The sequence below is a fragment of the Ornithorhynchus anatinus genome, chromosome 7 (assembly GCF_004115215.2).
Source record: "Ornithorhynchus anatinus isolate Pmale09 chromosome 7, mOrnAna1.pri.v4, whole genome shotgun sequence".
NCBI lineage: Eukaryota > Metazoa > Chordata > Mammalia > Monotremata > Ornithorhynchidae > Ornithorhynchus > Ornithorhynchus anatinus.
This window is the reverse complement of record NC_041734.1, coordinates 73,514,364-73,532,349: the sequence shown is the minus strand read 5'-3', so window position 1 is coordinate 73,532,349 and position 17,986 is coordinate 73,514,364. Positions and strand designations below refer to the sequence as shown.

General features: G+C 46.1%; 1 protein-coding gene across 1 annotated transcript in view; it reads right to left on the bottom strand.

The window, feature by feature from the left end:
- Positions 1-11,779: 11,779 nt before the first annotated feature.
- Positions 11,780-17,986, bottom strand: part of NDUFS1 (NADH:ubiquinone oxidoreductase core subunit S1) — a 30,762-nt gene continuing 24,555 nt past the window's right edge. Inside the window, exons 16-19 of the mRNA XM_029069023.1 lie at positions 16,543-16,718; positions 15,128-15,262; positions 14,955-15,027; positions 11,780-12,195 (exon numbers count right to left, since the gene is read on the bottom strand). Coding sequence (XP_028924856.1) covers positions 12,104-12,195; positions 14,955-15,027; positions 15,128-15,262; positions 16,543-16,718 — 476 coding nt within the window. The 3' untranslated portion in view covers positions 11,780-12,103. The remainder of the gene's footprint in view (positions 12,196-14,954; positions 15,028-15,127; positions 15,263-16,542; positions 16,719-17,986) is intronic.

Sequence of the window (17,986 nt, the reverse complement as noted above, 5' to 3'; positions counted from 1 at the left end):
CATTGTAAGCACTTAAATACCATCGCTATTATTATTCCTTCTGCTCCTCCCCCTCTCCCGTCCCATCCCCTCAGCACTGTACTCGTCTACTCAACTGTATATATCTTCATTACCCTATTTATTTTGTTAATGAGATGTACATCACCCTGATTCTATTTATTTGTTATTGTTTTAATAAGATGTTCTTCCCCTTGATTTTATTTATTGCCACTGTTCTTGTCTGTCTGTCTCCCCCGACTAGACTGTAAGCCCGTCAAAGGGCAGGGACTGTCTCTGTTACCCATTTGTACATTCCAAGCGCTTAGTACAGTGCTCTGCACATAGTAAGCGATCAATAAATACTATTGAATGAATGAATGAATTATTATTATTACTATGTGCCAGGCACTGTTTTAAGCACTGGGGTAGATACAGACAAATCACATTGGACACAGTCCCTGCCCCACGTGGAGCTCACAGTCTCAATCCCCATTTTACAGTTGAGCCAACTGAGGCCCACAGAAAGAAAGTGGCTTGCCCCAAGTCACACAGATGGGATTAGAACCCCCTGTCCTTCTGACTCCCTGGCCCACATTCTATCCATTAGACCATGCTGCTTCTCCCCCAAGTGCTTAGTACAGTGGTCTGCACACAAGTAAGCACTCAGTAAATACTACTGAGTGACTGATTTCTGCCCTCAAGGAGTTTACAATCTATGGGAGAGTTGGAGAGTTACTGGTATGACTGATCCAAATTGGAGGGATGTTCTCCATATTGTCAGACCACATGAGCCAGGAGTTACTGGTATGACTGATCCAAATTGAAGGGATGTTCTCCATATTGTCAGACCACATGAGCCAGGTTGAGCAAAGTCCTCCCGTGAAAGGCTCTAAACTCCCCAGAGCCCTGGGCCCCCATCCCATTTAGTAAATGGATTGATTGATCAATTGATTAAATTCCTCCCCCAGGCTCCTCTTTGAGTGTGTTGGAAGAGTTCATTCCTCTCCCAGGGTGAGAAGTTCAGTCCCAACCTAATTCCGCTCGCCCCTGCTCATCATTGGCTCCTTGGCAGTAATTGGGCTCACATCAGGATATTACCATCGGAGGGCCTGTACAGTCCTGCAACAATGGTCTGGCACAATCTCAGCTCGGGTAGGAGTAGATTGTAAAGCAATTATCAGTAACAACCCAACCCACGCCTCGGTGATCTCAGCCACAACTTATCTGGTGTAAAGGTTTCTGCTCCCTTTGTAAGAGGATTTCATTTTTCTGTGCCCTGTATTCTTCTGCAGATATTCAGTTCCACCACAAGGCAAGAGGGGAGGAAGCGGCTTTAATGGAAAACTTTCTATTCCAATATCCTTATGGACCTCGAAAGACTGAAATCTGCTATCGAAGGAACCGGATGCCTGTCTCCTAGCAATTTATGTAAATGGTTTGAACAAATGAGATCAACTTTCCTTAAACCTCACTTTCCAGGAGATATTAACGCTCTCATCCAAATATGAGATTGAGAATCGCAGGTTCATGAAATTGCAATATTCTAGTAAAGTAGGAGCCCCACTACACAGTCTGCGGCTTGGTATCTCTGCTCTAGCCCCTGCCCCTTCCTCTGTCATTGTTCCTAACTATGCTCCGCCTCCAGCAGCAATCCCTACTATTTACTGACTGCTTAATGTGTACGGTGCATTCATTCATTCATTCAGTCGTATTCATTATAGCGCTTACTGTGTGCAGAGCACTGCACCAACTGCTTGGGAAAGTACAATACAATGATAAACAGTGATATTCCCTGCCCACAGTGAGCTCCCAGTCAAGAGGTGGGGAAACAGACATCAATACAGATAAATAAAATTACAAGTATATAAATAAGTGCTGTGGGGCTGGTGGGGGGCGGGGGAGAGAGCCAAAGGAGCAAGCCAGGGTGATGCAAAAGGGAGTGGGAGATGAGGAAAAGTAGGGCTTAGTCTGGGAAGGACTCTTGGAGAAGATGTGTCTTCAATAAGGCTTTGACGGGGAGGGGAGACTAATTGTCAGATTTGAGCAGGGAGAGCGTTCCAGGCCAGAGGCTGGACATGGGCCAGGGCCAGCGGCGAGACAGGGGCTCAGTGAGGTTAGTGGCACTGGAGGAGCAAAGCGTGGGGGCTGGGTTGTAGAAGGAGAGTAGCGAGGGGAGGTGGGAGGGGGCAAGGTGATGGACTGCTTTAAAGCCAATAGTGAGGAGTTTTTGTTTGATATGGAGGTGGATGGGCAACCACTGGAGATGCACACAGTAAGCGTTCAATAAGAACGATTGATTGATTGATTTCTGAGGAGTGGGGTGACAGGTTCTGAACGCTTTTGTGGAAAGATGATCCAAAAGCACTTGGGAAGTACGATACCAAAGATTTGGTAGACATGATCCCTGCCCACAAGGAGCTTAGGAACCACTGGGAAGACAGATGTTGAAATAGCAATTACTCCCTCTACAGTTGGATTTTTGTCAAGAGGAATCTCTATGGCATCAAAGGGAGGGGGAGCAGGGCTACCCCCCAGCTGTCCTTTTCTCTGTTCCTATTCCTGCTTAGACTCTTGTCTTTTCTATGGTCTATCTTTTCAAGCTAATCACCACCCTGAAGCCAGTTCTGAGTCAATCAAATGATCAGAGACAGTGGCCCAAGCAACGTTTACTTTAGGAAACAGAGAGGGAAGGGGGAAGGGAGAAGGAAAGGGGGAGAGAGCAGAGAGAGAGAGAGAAGGGGGAGAAAGGGAGAAGGAAGGAAAGAGGGAGAGAGAGGCAATGAGAATGAATATATTTGTGGGGGGAAAAGAGGGAGGGAGACCGGGACAGTGGGGTAGAGAAAAGAGAGGAAAAGAGAGAGAGGAAGAGATGCATCTCTAGCTTTAATGGGGCCATCATTCTGATTAGGAGCCCTACTACAGGCCAGAAAGACAGGGCCCTCCTATCCCTTCCAGGGGCTTCCCGATAAATAAGTCCGGGGATCCCCAGATCCAGATCCAGTCACCACCACCCTGTCTCATAAACCCAGAACCTTGGCATTATCTTCAACTGCTCAACTCTCTCATTCAACCCACATATTCAATCTGTCACTAAGTCCCTGGGATTCTACCGTCTCTACAACTGTAGGATCTGCCCTTTCCTCTCCATCCGAACGGCTACCACCCCGATCCAACCTGTAAGCTCCTCTTCTAGGCTCTGAGCTCCTTGAGGGCAGATGTCGTGTCTACCAACTCTGATGTACTGTACTCTCCCAAGCGCTTAGGACAGCTCTCTGTGCAGGGGGTAAGCACTCAACAAATACCATGAAATGATTATCCTAGGCCGCCTTGACTACTGCATCAGCTTCCTTGCTGAGCTCCCTGCCTCCTATCTCTTCCCACTGTACTTCTTACTTCAACCTGCTGCCCAGGCCATTCCCCTAAAAGAAAAGAAAAAACTAAACAACCGGCCATTCAGAATCCTCCAGTGATTGTCCATCCACCCCCACATCAAACAGAAACTCCTTTAAGGCACCCAACTCTCTCTTGGCTATTTATCCTCACTCCTCTCCCCCTCACTCTTGGCCTGTCTAATTCCAACTTACTGCCTCGACCTCATCTATCTGCCACCTATTTGCCCACATCCTCCCTCTAATGGAAAGAGCCCGGGCCTGGGAGTCAGAGGCCCCGGGTTGTCATCCTGGCTCTGCCACTTGCCTGCTGTGACCGTGGGCAAGTCACTTAACGTCTCTGCGCCTCAATTGCCTCATCTGTAAAATGGGGATTCTATACCTGTTCTCTCTCCTACTTACTCTGTGAGCCCCATGTGGGACCTGATTCTCCTATATCTATCCCAGCACTCAGTACAGTGCTTGGCATATAATAAGCATTTAACAAATACCACGATGATTATTACCTTCACTCTCCCCCTCTTCAAAGCCATCCTAAAATCACATTTCCTCCAAGAGGCCTTTCCTAATGAAGCCCTAATTTCCCCTACTCCCTCTCCCTTCTACGTCCCCTATGCACTTGGAAATTTCCCCTTTTACCACCTGATATTCGCCCCACAGAACAGAACCTTAAACCCTGACATTTCCCCTGCGTGTATTTATTTCAATGTCTGGCTCCCTGTCCAGACTGTAAGCTCCTTGTGGGCAAGGATCATGTCTACCAATTCTATTGCATTGTACTCTTCCAAGTGCTCAGCACGGTGCTCTGCACTCAGTAAGCGCTCAGTAAATACCACTGATAGATTGGTTAAATGGGGCAATCTTTACCATCATTCTTGTTGCCGTGTTGAATTTTTTCTTGGTAGAATCACCCACCTGGACAAAATGGATCTTCCACAGTCCTTCAGTTCTTCAGTCACCTCCCAGGCTCCTCGACCATTCTGCCATCCTCATCTTCCTCTGCAGAGAGAGCTTTAGCCATTATAATATCTTTTAAATATCTGAGCATGCTTTCACAACAAAGAAATTAATGTTCATAGTGTGTACTTGTTTGCTCAGTTCTTAACTGCCTATAATGATATGTTTACAGCTCGATGTCACCATCTCTAATTTTTACATAGGCGTTAATAAATGCCTCATGGTTTCTGACAAAGTGTTCACAGAAGTCAACAATGGTTAGCTTCTCTGTGCCTCAGTTACCTCCTCTGTTAAATGGGGATTAAGGCTGTGAGTCCCATGTGGGACATGGACTGTGTCCAACCTGATTATCTTCTATCTACCCTAGTACTTAGTATAGTGCCTAGCACATGAATTAATTAATGATGGTATTTGTTGAGCACTTACTCTGTGCCAGGCACTGTCTAGCTCTGGGGTAGATACAAGCTAATAGGGTTGGACACAGTCTCTGTCCCACTTAGGGCTCACAGTCTCAATCCCCATTTTACAGGTGAGGGAACTGAGGCACCGAGAATTTAAGTGACTTGCCCAAGATCACAGAGCAGACAAGTGGTGGAACCAGGATCAGAACCCATGACCTTCCGACTCCCAGGCCCGGGCTCTCTCCAATACACCATGCTGCTCCTCATCGTAAGCACTTAAATGCCGTTCAAGAAATGTTCAAGCAATCTGTCATATTTTCTAATTATTTTTACTGACCTTTCAGGGAACTCTGGATAGGCTCCCTCCTGCCTCCCTCCCACCCTCCTTCAGTCCCCCTGGAATTGGAACCGATGCATCACTCAGTGCTAATAACTTCATTATTAGATAACCTGGCTGGCTTCCTGTAGGATAATGGGGGTGAAGCTGACAGCTCAGGAGAGAGATTAATAGACAGGACAGATAGCGTCTGGCTGATAGTGCTGAATAATATTACAACAATTATTATCTTGGTATTAACCAGCTACTAGGTACTAAGGGTTGGGGCAAGTGAAAGAGAATCAACATATTATTTGGTTATAGTGAGGTGGAAAAGAGTGGAAAGAGCACAGGCCTGGGAGTCAGAGGAGCTGGGTTCTAATCCTGGCTCCGCCACACGTCTGCTGTGGGAACTTGGGTGAGTCACTTCACTTATCTTAGCATCAGTTACCTCATCTACAAAATGGGGATTCAATACCTGTACTCTCGCCTGCTTAGAGTGGGAACCTTACCTTGGACCTAATTATCTTGTATCTACCCCAGTGCCTAGTACAGTGCATGGTACATTAGTAAGCACTTAAATACAACTATCATCATTATTCATCTTCGGGTACAAATATGTATCTGTAGCACTGTCCTATGCATTTGAAGAGGACACCATTGTTGCTGAAATATCCCTAAGAGGATGAGAGTGACTGAGATGTAGACTGTAAGCTCCTTGTGGAGAGGGATCATGTCTATCGATCTATTGTACTTTCTGAAGTGTTTAGTACAGTGTCTCACACAAAGTAAAACTCACTAAATACTATTAATTGATGGCTGAGGGGGGCTGACACTCCTGAACAGATTATCCACACACAAAGACTGTCCACTGATGTGTTACCATGTTTGAAGCAGCGTCGCATAGTGGATAGAACCCGGGCCTGGGCGTCAGAAGATCATGGGTTCTAATTCCAACTCCACCACTTGTCTGCTGTGGGACTTTGGGCAAGTCACTTCACTTCTCTGGGCCTCAGTTACCTCACCTGTAAAATGGGGATTGAGACTGTGAGTCCCAGTGGGACAGGGACTGTGTCCAACTCGATTTGCTTGTATCCACCCCAGTGGTTAGTACAGTGCCTGGTACATAATAAGCCCTTAACAAATACCATCATTAATAATAACATATTAATAATAATAATAACAATGATGGTATTTGTTAAGCACTTACTATGTGCCAGGCATTGTTCTAAGCACTGGGGGAGATACAAGGTTATCAGGTTGTCTCACAGTCTTAATCCCGATTTTTACAGATGAGGTAACTGAGGCATAGAGAAATTAGGTGAGTTGCCCAAAGTCACTCAGCTGACACGTGGTGGAGCCTGGATTAGAACCCACGATCTCTGTCTCCCAAGCCCATGGTCTTTCCACTATGTCACACTGCTTCTCTATTTTTTCAAGACTTGTTTCACTCTGCAAATAAACTGGTTCCAAAGTAACCCTAATTCACAGAAAACGCTAACTTCCCTTGACTATGCCAGTTCACATAATAATGATGGTATTTGTTAAGCGCTTACTATGTGCCAAGCACTGTTCTAACCGCTGCGGGGGGATACAAGGTAATCAGGTTGTCACATGTGGGCCTCATAGTCTTCATCTCCATTTTACAGATGAGGTAGCTGAGACACAGAGAAGTTAAGCGACTTGCCCAAAGTCACAGAGCTCACAAGTGGCGGGGCCGGGATTAGATTAGAACCCATGACCTCTGACTCCCAAGGCCGTGCTCTTTCCATTAAGCCACGCTACTTCTCTATGTCAATCAACCAATTGATTTTACAAATGAGTTAAAAGTCTCAGGCAGTATGTTGGAAAAGGAGAAATCCTGTAATTTGAGGTTTTCATTGCTTGCTTAGGCATTACACATTTGTAATGGCTGTCACAAGTGAGTCCAGTCACGAGAAGCAAGTACCACTGTGAGCAGGGAACGTGTCTAACAACTCATGTTGTACTCTCCCATGGGTTTAGTATGGTGCTCTGCACACGGTAAGCGCTCAGTAAGTGCCACTCATCGACTGAAGGCACTAGGACTTGAACTGAAGATAGGAATCCAAGAGCGCTGAGGATAATCTTGGCATTAGTACACACTCACTTGTATCCACAGAGAGATCATTCTTCCATTGGTAAGGAGAGTTCTTAGGAGTCTTAAAAATTGATGTTAGAAAATGATCTCAAGGAGAATATTAATTACAAAGTTGTTTGTGTGTGAATTCAAGTATTTCCTTCTTTTCCCAAAGACCTTTACCTTACCCAAAGCATTCCACAAGATCACATTCCAACAGAATATTTCAATCACATTCATTCATTCAGTGGTATTTGTTAAACGCTTACTGTGTGCAGAGCACTGTACTAAGCGCTTGGGAAAGTACAATTCAATAGCACCTAGCATAAACATGAAACTTACAAAAAGATAGTGGGGGCAGGAGTAGCCTTTAAGATGACCCAACTGAAAATTGGACTTTATCACCTCGGAAGTGGAACGACTGACTTTGGCTACAGCCTCCTCGAAATTATTATAGCCTCATTGTTGACACTGCCAATGCCCATGACATCTCAACAAAAGGCATCAATGACAATGTTAACTTACCAAGGTACACTCATTCCTACCGCTTTGGTTGCTAAGCATTTTTTGTTTTCCTTCTCCCTGGCAGCTAGAATTGTGGGGCAGCAATTTGTTTGAATGATAATAAGGTTGACAATTTACACTAGCCCAGAATGTATGCAGGAAATCAAATGCAGCTGCCTCTATTTACACACAACAGTAGCTTCAATAATTTCATCTCCTTTAGAACCTATTTGGCAGCAACAGAGAATTAGCTTTCTCTCTCCTGACATTTCCTTCGAACTTATACTGTACTGTCAGAAGACTCCTCTTCCAGGAATACAGCAGTTCTCAGTAAAATATATTGGTCAATACCGAAGATCAGTCTATAAAAGTGAGAGTCCAAAGAGGTTGCCAACCCGGTCTTCTCAGCCAATCCACCAATTGTACTTCCCAAGCGCTTAGTGCAGTGCTCTGCACACAGTAAGCGCTCGATAAATACAATTGAATGACTTTAACATTTACCATGCAGTGAGTTGTACTAAGCGCTTGGGAGAATACGCTATAACAGAGTTGGTAGACACGTTCCCTGCCCACAACGAGCTCACAGTCTAGAGGGGGAGAAGCCGTGCTACCAAAACTGGTTTCCTCTTTGACTGGTCTTCATTTCATGGCATAGCGGATACAGTCCGGGCCCGGGAGTCAGAAAGTCATGGGTTCTAATCCCAGCTCGGACACTTGTCTGCTTTGTGACCTTGGGCAGGTCACTTCACTTCTCTGGGCCTCAGTTACTTTATCTGTAAAATGGGGATTGAGACTTTAAGCCCCACATGGGACAGGGACTGTGTGCAACATGATTTGCTTATATCCACCTCAGCGCTTAGTACAGTGCCTGACACATAATGTGTCTAACACCACAATTACTATTATTATTATTGACCTACCCTATCCGTTACAGCACGAAAGACCTTCCTTTTTCTCCGTTCTCTAATTCACATCCGTCATCGTATTCATTCTTTTAAAAGCCAACCCAGGACTTCGTCCTCCCTCTGGAGTAAAGTCATAAAGATGACTTTGAATTTCTCCATCCATTGAAAATATACCATATCGGCTCACATAACTAGCCCATTTTTTTTGCAACTCCCAACAGGGACTATTAAGGGGAATTAAGATCAGCAATAAGGGGGTCTATGAGAAAAAAAAATTGAGAGGATGAGGAAGGCAAGAGGGCACTGTCTCTATCTGTTGCCGAATTGTACATTCCAAGTGCTTAGTACAGTGCTCTGCACATAGTGTGCTCAGTAAATACTATTGAATGAATTTACTACTATTTTCTCTCTCTAGTGATGCATATATTAGACACTCAATGAGTCAGGGTAATATGTCCATCCCCACCACCCCCCGACCCCCAAAATCGCTACCACCCTCTCCCTCCCCTTCTGCCCTGCATGTTTCCAAGGGGAAACTACCACAGTGCTATTCCTCTTCCTACCCCAGAATCCACCCGCCTCCTAGTAGGATCTACAGTGTTAGCATGTCTCAATCCTCGTTGGGGACAGGGAATGTACCTGTTTACTGTTATATTGTACTCTATCAAGAGCTTATTATGGTGGTCTGCGCACAATAAGCGCTCAATAAATACCACTGACTGCCTCTTCCTCCCCCGGCATATATCACCATCACCGCTTACAAAATTAATCCTTTTATTTCCCCCTCAAAAAATGTCAGGGGAGATAGTATGGGGTGAAGGCAATTACTTGAGTAAATCCAGTAGTCTCCTTAGTGCTTTGGTAAAGCCCAAGCTACGGCTTATTGCCACCTGTAGAAGTAGTAATAATAATAATGGTGGTATTTAAGTGCTTACTATGTGCAAAGCACTGTTCTAAGCACTGAGGGGGATACAAGGTGATCAGGTTGTCCCACGTGGGGCTCAGTTTTAATCCCCATTTTACAGATGAGGTAACTGAGGCACAGAGAAGTTAAGTGACTTGCCCAAAGTCACACACCTGGCAAGCCGTGGAGCCGGGATTAGAACCCATGACCTCTGACTCCCAAGCCTGGGCTCTTTCCACTGAGCCACGCTGCTTCTCGTAGTACTCTAGCATATAGCCATGTAAGCACTTACCTGTTCATTTTTCTATTTTTTCCCCTCCCATCTGTTAATAACCTTATAGCTGCCTCTAGACCGTGAGCTCATTGTAGACAGGGATGTGCCCGTTTGTTATACTGTCCTCTCCCAAGTGCTCAGTGCAGTGCTTCGCACACAGTAGGGGCTCAATAAATACGATTGAATGAATCAATGCCTCGTCGGTTAAATGGTGTGCTCTTTGAGGGCAGAGATTATTTCACTATGCAAGGATTTAGGATAGTGATCTGCACAGTAAACACAATAAATATTCGTGATTGATTCATGAGGGCAGGAATCCCAGCATTTCTATATTCTTCCCCACTAAGTCATTACCAGAAGCCTAGCAGCATGCTGGACACTTTGGGGGCGGGGGGCAGATGGGGGAGTCCCTTAATTGTGAGCTCTTAAGTCAAAGCCCTAAGCAGTTCAGATGCTGTTCCAACTCTATTGTGCAAGATGATCACTATTACCAGAGAAAAAGAAAGGCCCAATGTACATGGGAAAGACACCTTCTACTTCTTCATTGAATCGTATTTATTGAGCGCTTCCTGTGTGCAGAGCACTGTACTAAGCACTTGGGAGAGTACACTCAACAGACACATTCCCGACCCACACGAACTTATAGTCCATTTACCTAAGAGACTATCCTAACGCTATCTGTGGATTGGGAGGGAATGCCATAGTAAGGCTTAAGGCTAAACTTGAGGTTAAGAGAATTCCCACTCCTTTTCCCAATCCATGTTCCACTCAGTAGAAAAACAAAGGTTACGTACCAGGAATTACATATGCTGCTGGCAGAATGAGTTGGATGAAGCATTTCCACACCTAGAAGTGTGTGCATTGGTGTGCGCACAGACACCACACACACACACACTCCCCCCACCGTCCCCCTGCATCATGGATCTTTCTCCGATCCATGATTCCCCTAAATTTGTGGCGGGAGGGCTGTTCTTTTTAAAATCTATAAGCAGCTTCTTCCTGGGTACCTCCTCCGGGGATTCAAGCCAGTAGAACCCCCTCTTTCTTCCACAACACAGGTCGTTAGGACATGGGAGAATCTGCAGATTTACGTTGGGCAAAATTAGGAGACAGGACAAAGAAGATATCATTTAGGAAGCCACACGGTGTACTGAAGGGGTTAAGTGATCTTCCTAAACAACTTCATATTATAACTCTGGGAAAGAAAAATCTGTGGATTCAGGTGTTGGAGAGGATTGGTTCTGCATAATGAATTTTTGCAGAAATGCCGTTGATACATTACAGGACTTAAGAGTCTAGTCTATCACATTAGGAAAAGTAACGATGTCTTCTATCACTACACGCAGGGGGAAAAAAACTGTAAACCAGCAGTCAATTTTGTGGCCAAGCACAAGGAACAAGGGGTCGGGAACTGCATTTTTTTTTCATCTGAGACAAAGATTACTCTGTAGTCCGTGTGGTCGATACACTATTTTGGTTATTTCTCCTACCAATTGAAGGCTCCGAAAATTAGTGTATTTGTCTTTCAATTCTGAAATTGTTGACTTCACACCAGAGATTTTGTGATAAAATATAATGGAGGTAGGATTGCAATTTGAATTTAAATTGTAGCTCCTTCAACCATGGAGCTCTCTTTTATGACAGGATTGTTATGACCTAAATTATCAGGGTGGTTTTCTTTTTTGGTTCAGGGGGACGGGAGGGAGAGGGGAAAGAAATCACTGGCATCAAAAAAAAATTTTCCATTATAAAGGAAGGTTTTAACTTTAAATAAATAAATGCTCTAAGTAGGTCCGGGAGGAAATTGCAGATAGCAGCAAAGCTCATTGAATACCAATTCTCAGGAGCAATGAGTTGAAGAAACTGAATAAAAATTACAATTATCCATTCAGATAGGTTATAGTTCCAATATAGTTATGAAATTGGCCATTAATTGTAACTTTATGTGAGACTTTTTGTAGCTTTAGGAGACTTGGCAGCAGGAAGAAGTAATTTCGGATCCCACCTTTTTACAAACGAAGCATGAAGATGAATCAAAATTAACACCTAACATTTCAGATTTCCTTTGTATTGGCTTTTACGAGATCATGGCTACCAAACTGTTGCTCTCCCGAAAGAAGGTCCCCATGCATCCGTAACAAGCTATTTAATTTAACGTCGTTTGTACACAACCAAACACTCCCGATGCCCATAGTTCCCATCTCTTTGAGCGCGGCGGGTAATTTCCGAACAAGCACGGCACCCAGCCTTAAATAAAAGAGCGCATCATTCAGAAGCATGGTGACCCTCTGCAGGGTCAATCACAACAGCATTTTGTCTTTGTGAGTGATCTGGAACAACGAACTGCTCCCCGGGATCAGGTCCGCTCGGGACACCTCAGCAGATGGACGGCTCTTCCACCGCCTGAGCCCCCTCCGTCACGGCTTTCACGCACTTGGCCATCGTCTGGGAGGCTCTGCTGATGGAATCTGCAAAGAGATCACGAAGAGAATTGAGTACGAGGTGAGGGTGGGCTCAAAGAGGCCAGTCCCACAGCACTTATGTGCATATCTTTAATTTATTTGTATTGCTACCTGTCTCCCACCCTCTAATAATAATAATTATGGTATTTGTTAAGTGCTTATTATGTGCCAAGCACTGTTCTAAGCACTGAGGTAGACACAAGGTATTCAGGTTGTCCCACGGGGGGCTCACAGTCTTAATCCCCATTTTACAGATGAGGTAACTGAGGAACAGAGAAGTGAACTGACTTGCCCCAAGTCACACTGTTGACAAGTGGCAGAGCCGGGATTAGAACCCACAACCTTTGACTCCCAAGCCCGGGCTCTTTCCACTAAGCCATCTCTTCTCTAGACTATAAGCTCATTGTGGGCAGGGAATGTGTCTGATTACTGCTGTATTGCATTCTCCCAAGTGCTTAGTACAGTGCTCTGCACACAGTAAGCGCTCAATAAATACTACCGACTGATTGATATTCCATCCACATCAAGATTTTTGGAATGTCAAACGATAAAAACTAGAGGGGCACTGTGCCTTGTGGAAAGAGCACGGCACTAGGAGTTAGGAGATCTGGGATCGAATCTCAGTCCTGCCCGGACTGCTGTGTGATCTCGGTTAAGGTAACTTTTCTAGATCTCGGTTTCCTCATTTGTACAACGGAGTATGCCCTAGGTAGAAGAGGGAGCTTGTCTAATCTAATTATCTTGCCCCTACCCCGGGGCATAGATAAAGTGCTTAATATACTGGAATAATTTAAAAAATAAACTGGTAGCCGGCAAAATGCAATGTCAACAGTCACCTGGACTAGTCAACTTGCGCTGAAAGGAAATGATTATTAGGGTGTCGATTAAGCGAATACTTTGTCAAGCAGGGTTCTAAGCAGTGAGGTATTTACAAGATAATCCAGTCAGTTGCTGTCCCACTTGAGGCTCCCAGTCTGCGGAGGAGGGAGACCAGGCACTGAGCCCCCAAATTATAGATGAGGAAACTGAGGCAGAGAAAAGTTAAGGGACTTGCCCAAGGTCACCCAGCAGGCAAATAGCAGAGCCAGGATTAAAACCTAGGTCCCCTGCCTCCTACGTCCTTTCTGTGAAACAGGCCACCCTGTTCTTCTACCAACTAAATCTACCTAAAATTTGCGAGCAACTTGGCCATCTTTTGTGGGCTACGGAGTAGAGAAAAGAGGGGAATATGGTATCTGCCCAAAGAGATGGCAGTTTTTGACCCGTGTGCCGCAGGACAGGAGGTGGGGCTGGGCCAAGGGATCTGACACGACCGACTCTTACGTCCAGAGCCTACGGCCTGAGATTCGGCCCGATTAATCCTGCGGACCCGGACACGCCCTGGGGGCAGGACTTGGCTCAGAACAGTTGCGTCGTGGAGGCGCAAACGGATCTGGACTTGCCCCCGGGGCCCCTGACTCTAGGTCCGAGGCCGTCCCGCCAGGCTTCCACGCTCAGGGTGTGTGGGGACACCCCCACCAGCCCCCCGGCCCCCTGCTTAAGCTGAATCTCCACCGGCACACGAAGAGGAGGCATCGCTTCTGGTTTCGGGGCAGACGGTCGCCAGTGCGTCCTGCCGAAAATGCTACGTCTGGAGCCTTCTTTACGGTACCTGTTCAGCGCTTACCAGGTGCCAGGCACTGTTCTGAGCGCTGGGAGATACAAGGAAATCAGTCTGGACTCAATTCACGTCCCACATGGGGCTCACAGTCTTCAATAATCATGGTATTTGTTAAGCGCTTATTATGTGCCAGGCACTGTACTAAGCACTGGGGTGGATACAAGCTATTCGGGTTAGCTTCAACTCCATCCAGCTCATGGTGCAGTGCCTGGCACATAGCAAGTGCTTAACAAATGCCATTATTATTATTTTACATGAGCTAACAGAGGCCCTGAAAAGTGAAGTGACTTATCCAAGGTCACAAAGCACACAAGTGGCAGAGCCAGGACTAGAACCCAGGTCCTTCTGACTCCCAGGCCGGTGCTCTATCCACTAGGCCATGCCGCTTCCAGGTAGGTGTCTGATCCTACCATCCGGTCCAGCGCCCAGGAGCTGCTGCAATCTCCCCTATCCCCACCTCATTTCTCTCTCTCACACACACACAAAAACACACACCCCCTTCCAGCCCACCGACCCCAGGTGCAGAGAAGACTGCAGCAGCTCTGACAACAGAAGGCAGGTCAGATGGCTAGTACTGCTGGTTGGACTGAAATCCTGATCCGGGGCCAGAATAAGCCAACACGGGAAGTTGGCCAATCGGTAGTGGCTGCCCTCCACAGAATACGGAGGCAGAAAATACAGTTGGAATTGCAATTACTCATACTGGATTTAAACAAAGTAAGCTATTTGCTGCTTAAGCTGGGCCTAGACCCACAAATAATCCAGATTCAGACCCTCGAAAGAAATACCTACTTGGGCATTCGGATTTCTTTCGGGATAATCGAGACTTAAGTGTATTATTCACGTGAAACTATTTAGATCATTTGGCCCTGTAGAACCACACGCAATTATCCTTCAAAACGGGCAGATAGGACTCACGCCAGCCCTTTTATATCGCAACTGACTTCCTACCCAAACAGCCACCACTGCTTGCAACAGCAATGACATGGCAAAAGGTCTTTTCATGACACTTCCGGAACATTAGTTACTAATTTATTTGTTCCCATGAATCTCGATCGACAGGAAATGGATTCCCCTCTGGTCGGCAGGGGCGGTGGGCACGTACCTGTCATGTAGAAGTCTTTGATTGTGAGCTGGGGTGGAACAAGAGGATCGGCGAGCAGCTGCTGATTCACCAACTGACCAGAGAGCGACAGAGAGAGCACACATTAGTGAATTAGGATTTCCCAATTAGGCATACGCGTCGAAGGAAGTCACATATATGGAAAGATTTTATACCTTGGACAGCTCATTGGCTTGGCGGAAATAATTGGCTCCCTCTACGTCGTCGTATCGTACCAGGTTCGGGGACACTTCTTCCAATCTATTTCTCACTTGATCCAGGGTATCATACGGGAGGGTCAGGCCAGCTATCTAGAATACATCAGGACCCAAAAGTGAAATCAACCGATCAGTCGTATTCACTGCGCAGGGCACCCTACCAATCACTTAGGAGATTACAACCAACGATATAACAGACGTATTCCCTGCCGCAATGAGCGTACAGTCTAGAGGGGGACACAGGCGTTAATATAAATAAATTAGGGATATGTATCTAAGTGCTGTGGGGCTGGGGGTGGTGAATAAAGGGGGCTAGTGAGGGTGACCCAGAAGAGAGTGGGAAGAGAAGAAAGGAGGGCGTAGTCAGGGAAGGTTTCTTGGAGGAGATGTGCTTTCGATTAGGTTTTAAAGGTGGGGCGAGGAATTGTCTGTCAGATATGAAAAGGGAGGGTGCTGCAGGCCAGAGGCAGGACGTGGGCGAGAGGTTGGCAGCGAGATAGATGAGAATGAGGAACAATAAGTAGGTTGGCATTAGAGGAGCAAAGGGTGCAGGCTGGGTCGAAATCAAAAAGTTGGATTCCCACACAATTTCTGTTGTTTTTTTCCCCATTCACATGCAACACACCAAAATCTTGGCAATTCTTTAGGAATAAACTACACCTCAGACCATTTATGAATTCATAAGGAATTAGAGATTGATGAGGCACTCCGGGCTGTAAGATCCTTGACGGCAGGGATCGGGTCTACTTGTACTCTCCCAAGTTCTCAGTAGTCTGCACATAATAAGCACTCAATAAATACCATTGCTCGATCGACTGAGGTGGCTTTGCTAATCTGGGCAAAAAGGATCTGCACCTAAACAGTATATGGACTCCTATATATAAACTGACGGTTTTATTAATTATTTCTCATTCAAAAATGATAGTCTCATATTTCTTTAGGAGAACTCCAGTGCACATTATGCAATCAATTAATCAATCAATTGTATTTACTGAGCGCTTACTATGCGCAGAGCACTCTACTAACAGCTTGGGAGAGTAGTACAACACAACAATTAGTACAACACAACAATTTATGAGACACATTCCCTGCCCCACAGTGAGCTTACAAGTCTTGCATGAGTCCTGAGCAAAGATTTGGAGCAGAAAATTTTTTTTTACGCCAGGAAGAATACTTCTTCTTCTCTTAGCAAGCTACCTAGTAATAAGTTCCCATTGACCTGCTCTGGCGGGTTGAATCTTCCTTTACATCAAAGGGGAGAGCAAGAACTAGCGATTATCACCGCCTTTTACCTCTTGTGTTCCTGAAAATATTCCCACGTTCTAAATCAACCCTCCCTCCAGAATATCAACTTGGAGATCCCTCCAATCTACCTCGGAAAGAGCGCGGATAATTTTCCAATCTTCTCTGGCCAGGCCGGGCGGGGTCACTGCGGTTTTGGTCTGCTGAGCTCTCCCCTCGGTGTTGACGTAGGTGGCGGACTTCTCCGTGTAAGCCGCCCCCGGGAGAATCACGTCAGCTATGGGTGCTCCCACATCACCATGATGTCCTGCCGGAGGAGAGGAAATGGGCGGATCAGGTTTTGCTAGGTGTCTGCTAAAAAGCTGTCCTGGACCTGGACATGCGCTGGGGTAGCTACGAGCAAATCAAATTGGATGCAGTCCCTGTCGGTTAATTAATCAAGGGTATTTATGGAGCATCTACTGTGGGCAGAGCTCTGGATTCAGGCCCAGGGAGGCAGTACCCTTAGTAGGGGCACGAGAAAAGCTACAGCTTCAGTCCAGTAAAGAGACTTTATTGATTTCTGAACTAGTTTGTGCTACCCTAGTAGAGGACCTCTATAGGAAATTCCTTGCTGCAGTGTGGAAGGGTTAAAGACCGCTCCTCCGTACGGTAGTCTTGTTTATTTCTGGTTTGCCCACACGATCACTCCCCCGATGCCCAGGATGCCTCAAAGTCCAGTTTCTCTTATGTTTCTATAGAATCACCAGGACCTCCCAGTCACTAACTCACTTCCACACGTGCCCAATCAGAGGTACACAATCACGAGAGATGGAAATGGGAGAGAAACAATCTCACTACCAAGAGACCTACTTGGGCATTTCCAGTCCATGACACCAGGCTGAAAACGTGCCCCAGACAAAAGGAAAACTCACTTTGGAAGACACAGGTGTACTAATAATAATAATAATAATGGCATTTAAGCGATTACTAAGCAGCGTGGCTCAGTGGAAAGAGCACGGGCTTTGGAGTCAGGGCTCATGAGTTCGAATCCCAGCTCTGCCACTTGTCGGCTGTGTGACTGTGGGCAAGTCACTTAACTTCTCCGTGCCTCAGTTCCCTCATCTGTAAAATGGGGATTAAGACTGTGAGCCCCACGTGGGACAACCTGATTCCCCTATGTCTACCCCAGTGCTTAGAACAGTGCTCGGCACATAGTAAGCGCTTAACAAATACCAACATTACTATGCGCCAACCACTCTTCTAAACACTGGGGTAGATACAAGATAATCAGGTCAGACAGTCCTTGTCCTACGTGGGGCTCACAATCTTGATTCCCATTTTACAGATGAGGTAACTGAGGCCCAGAGGAGTTAAGTGACTTGCCCAAAGTCACCTAGCACGTGTGGCGGAACCGGGATACGAACTCAGGGTCTGGGGGCTCCCTCCTGGGGCCAGCAGTCCCAGCAGCCCAGGATGGAACCGTTTATTAGGGGAAGGATCACACACGCTGCTCCCGGGCATGAGAAGGGGCACTCTGAGCCTGCCAGATTCCCCTTATTTATGTTCGACTTGATTATCTTGTATCTACACTAA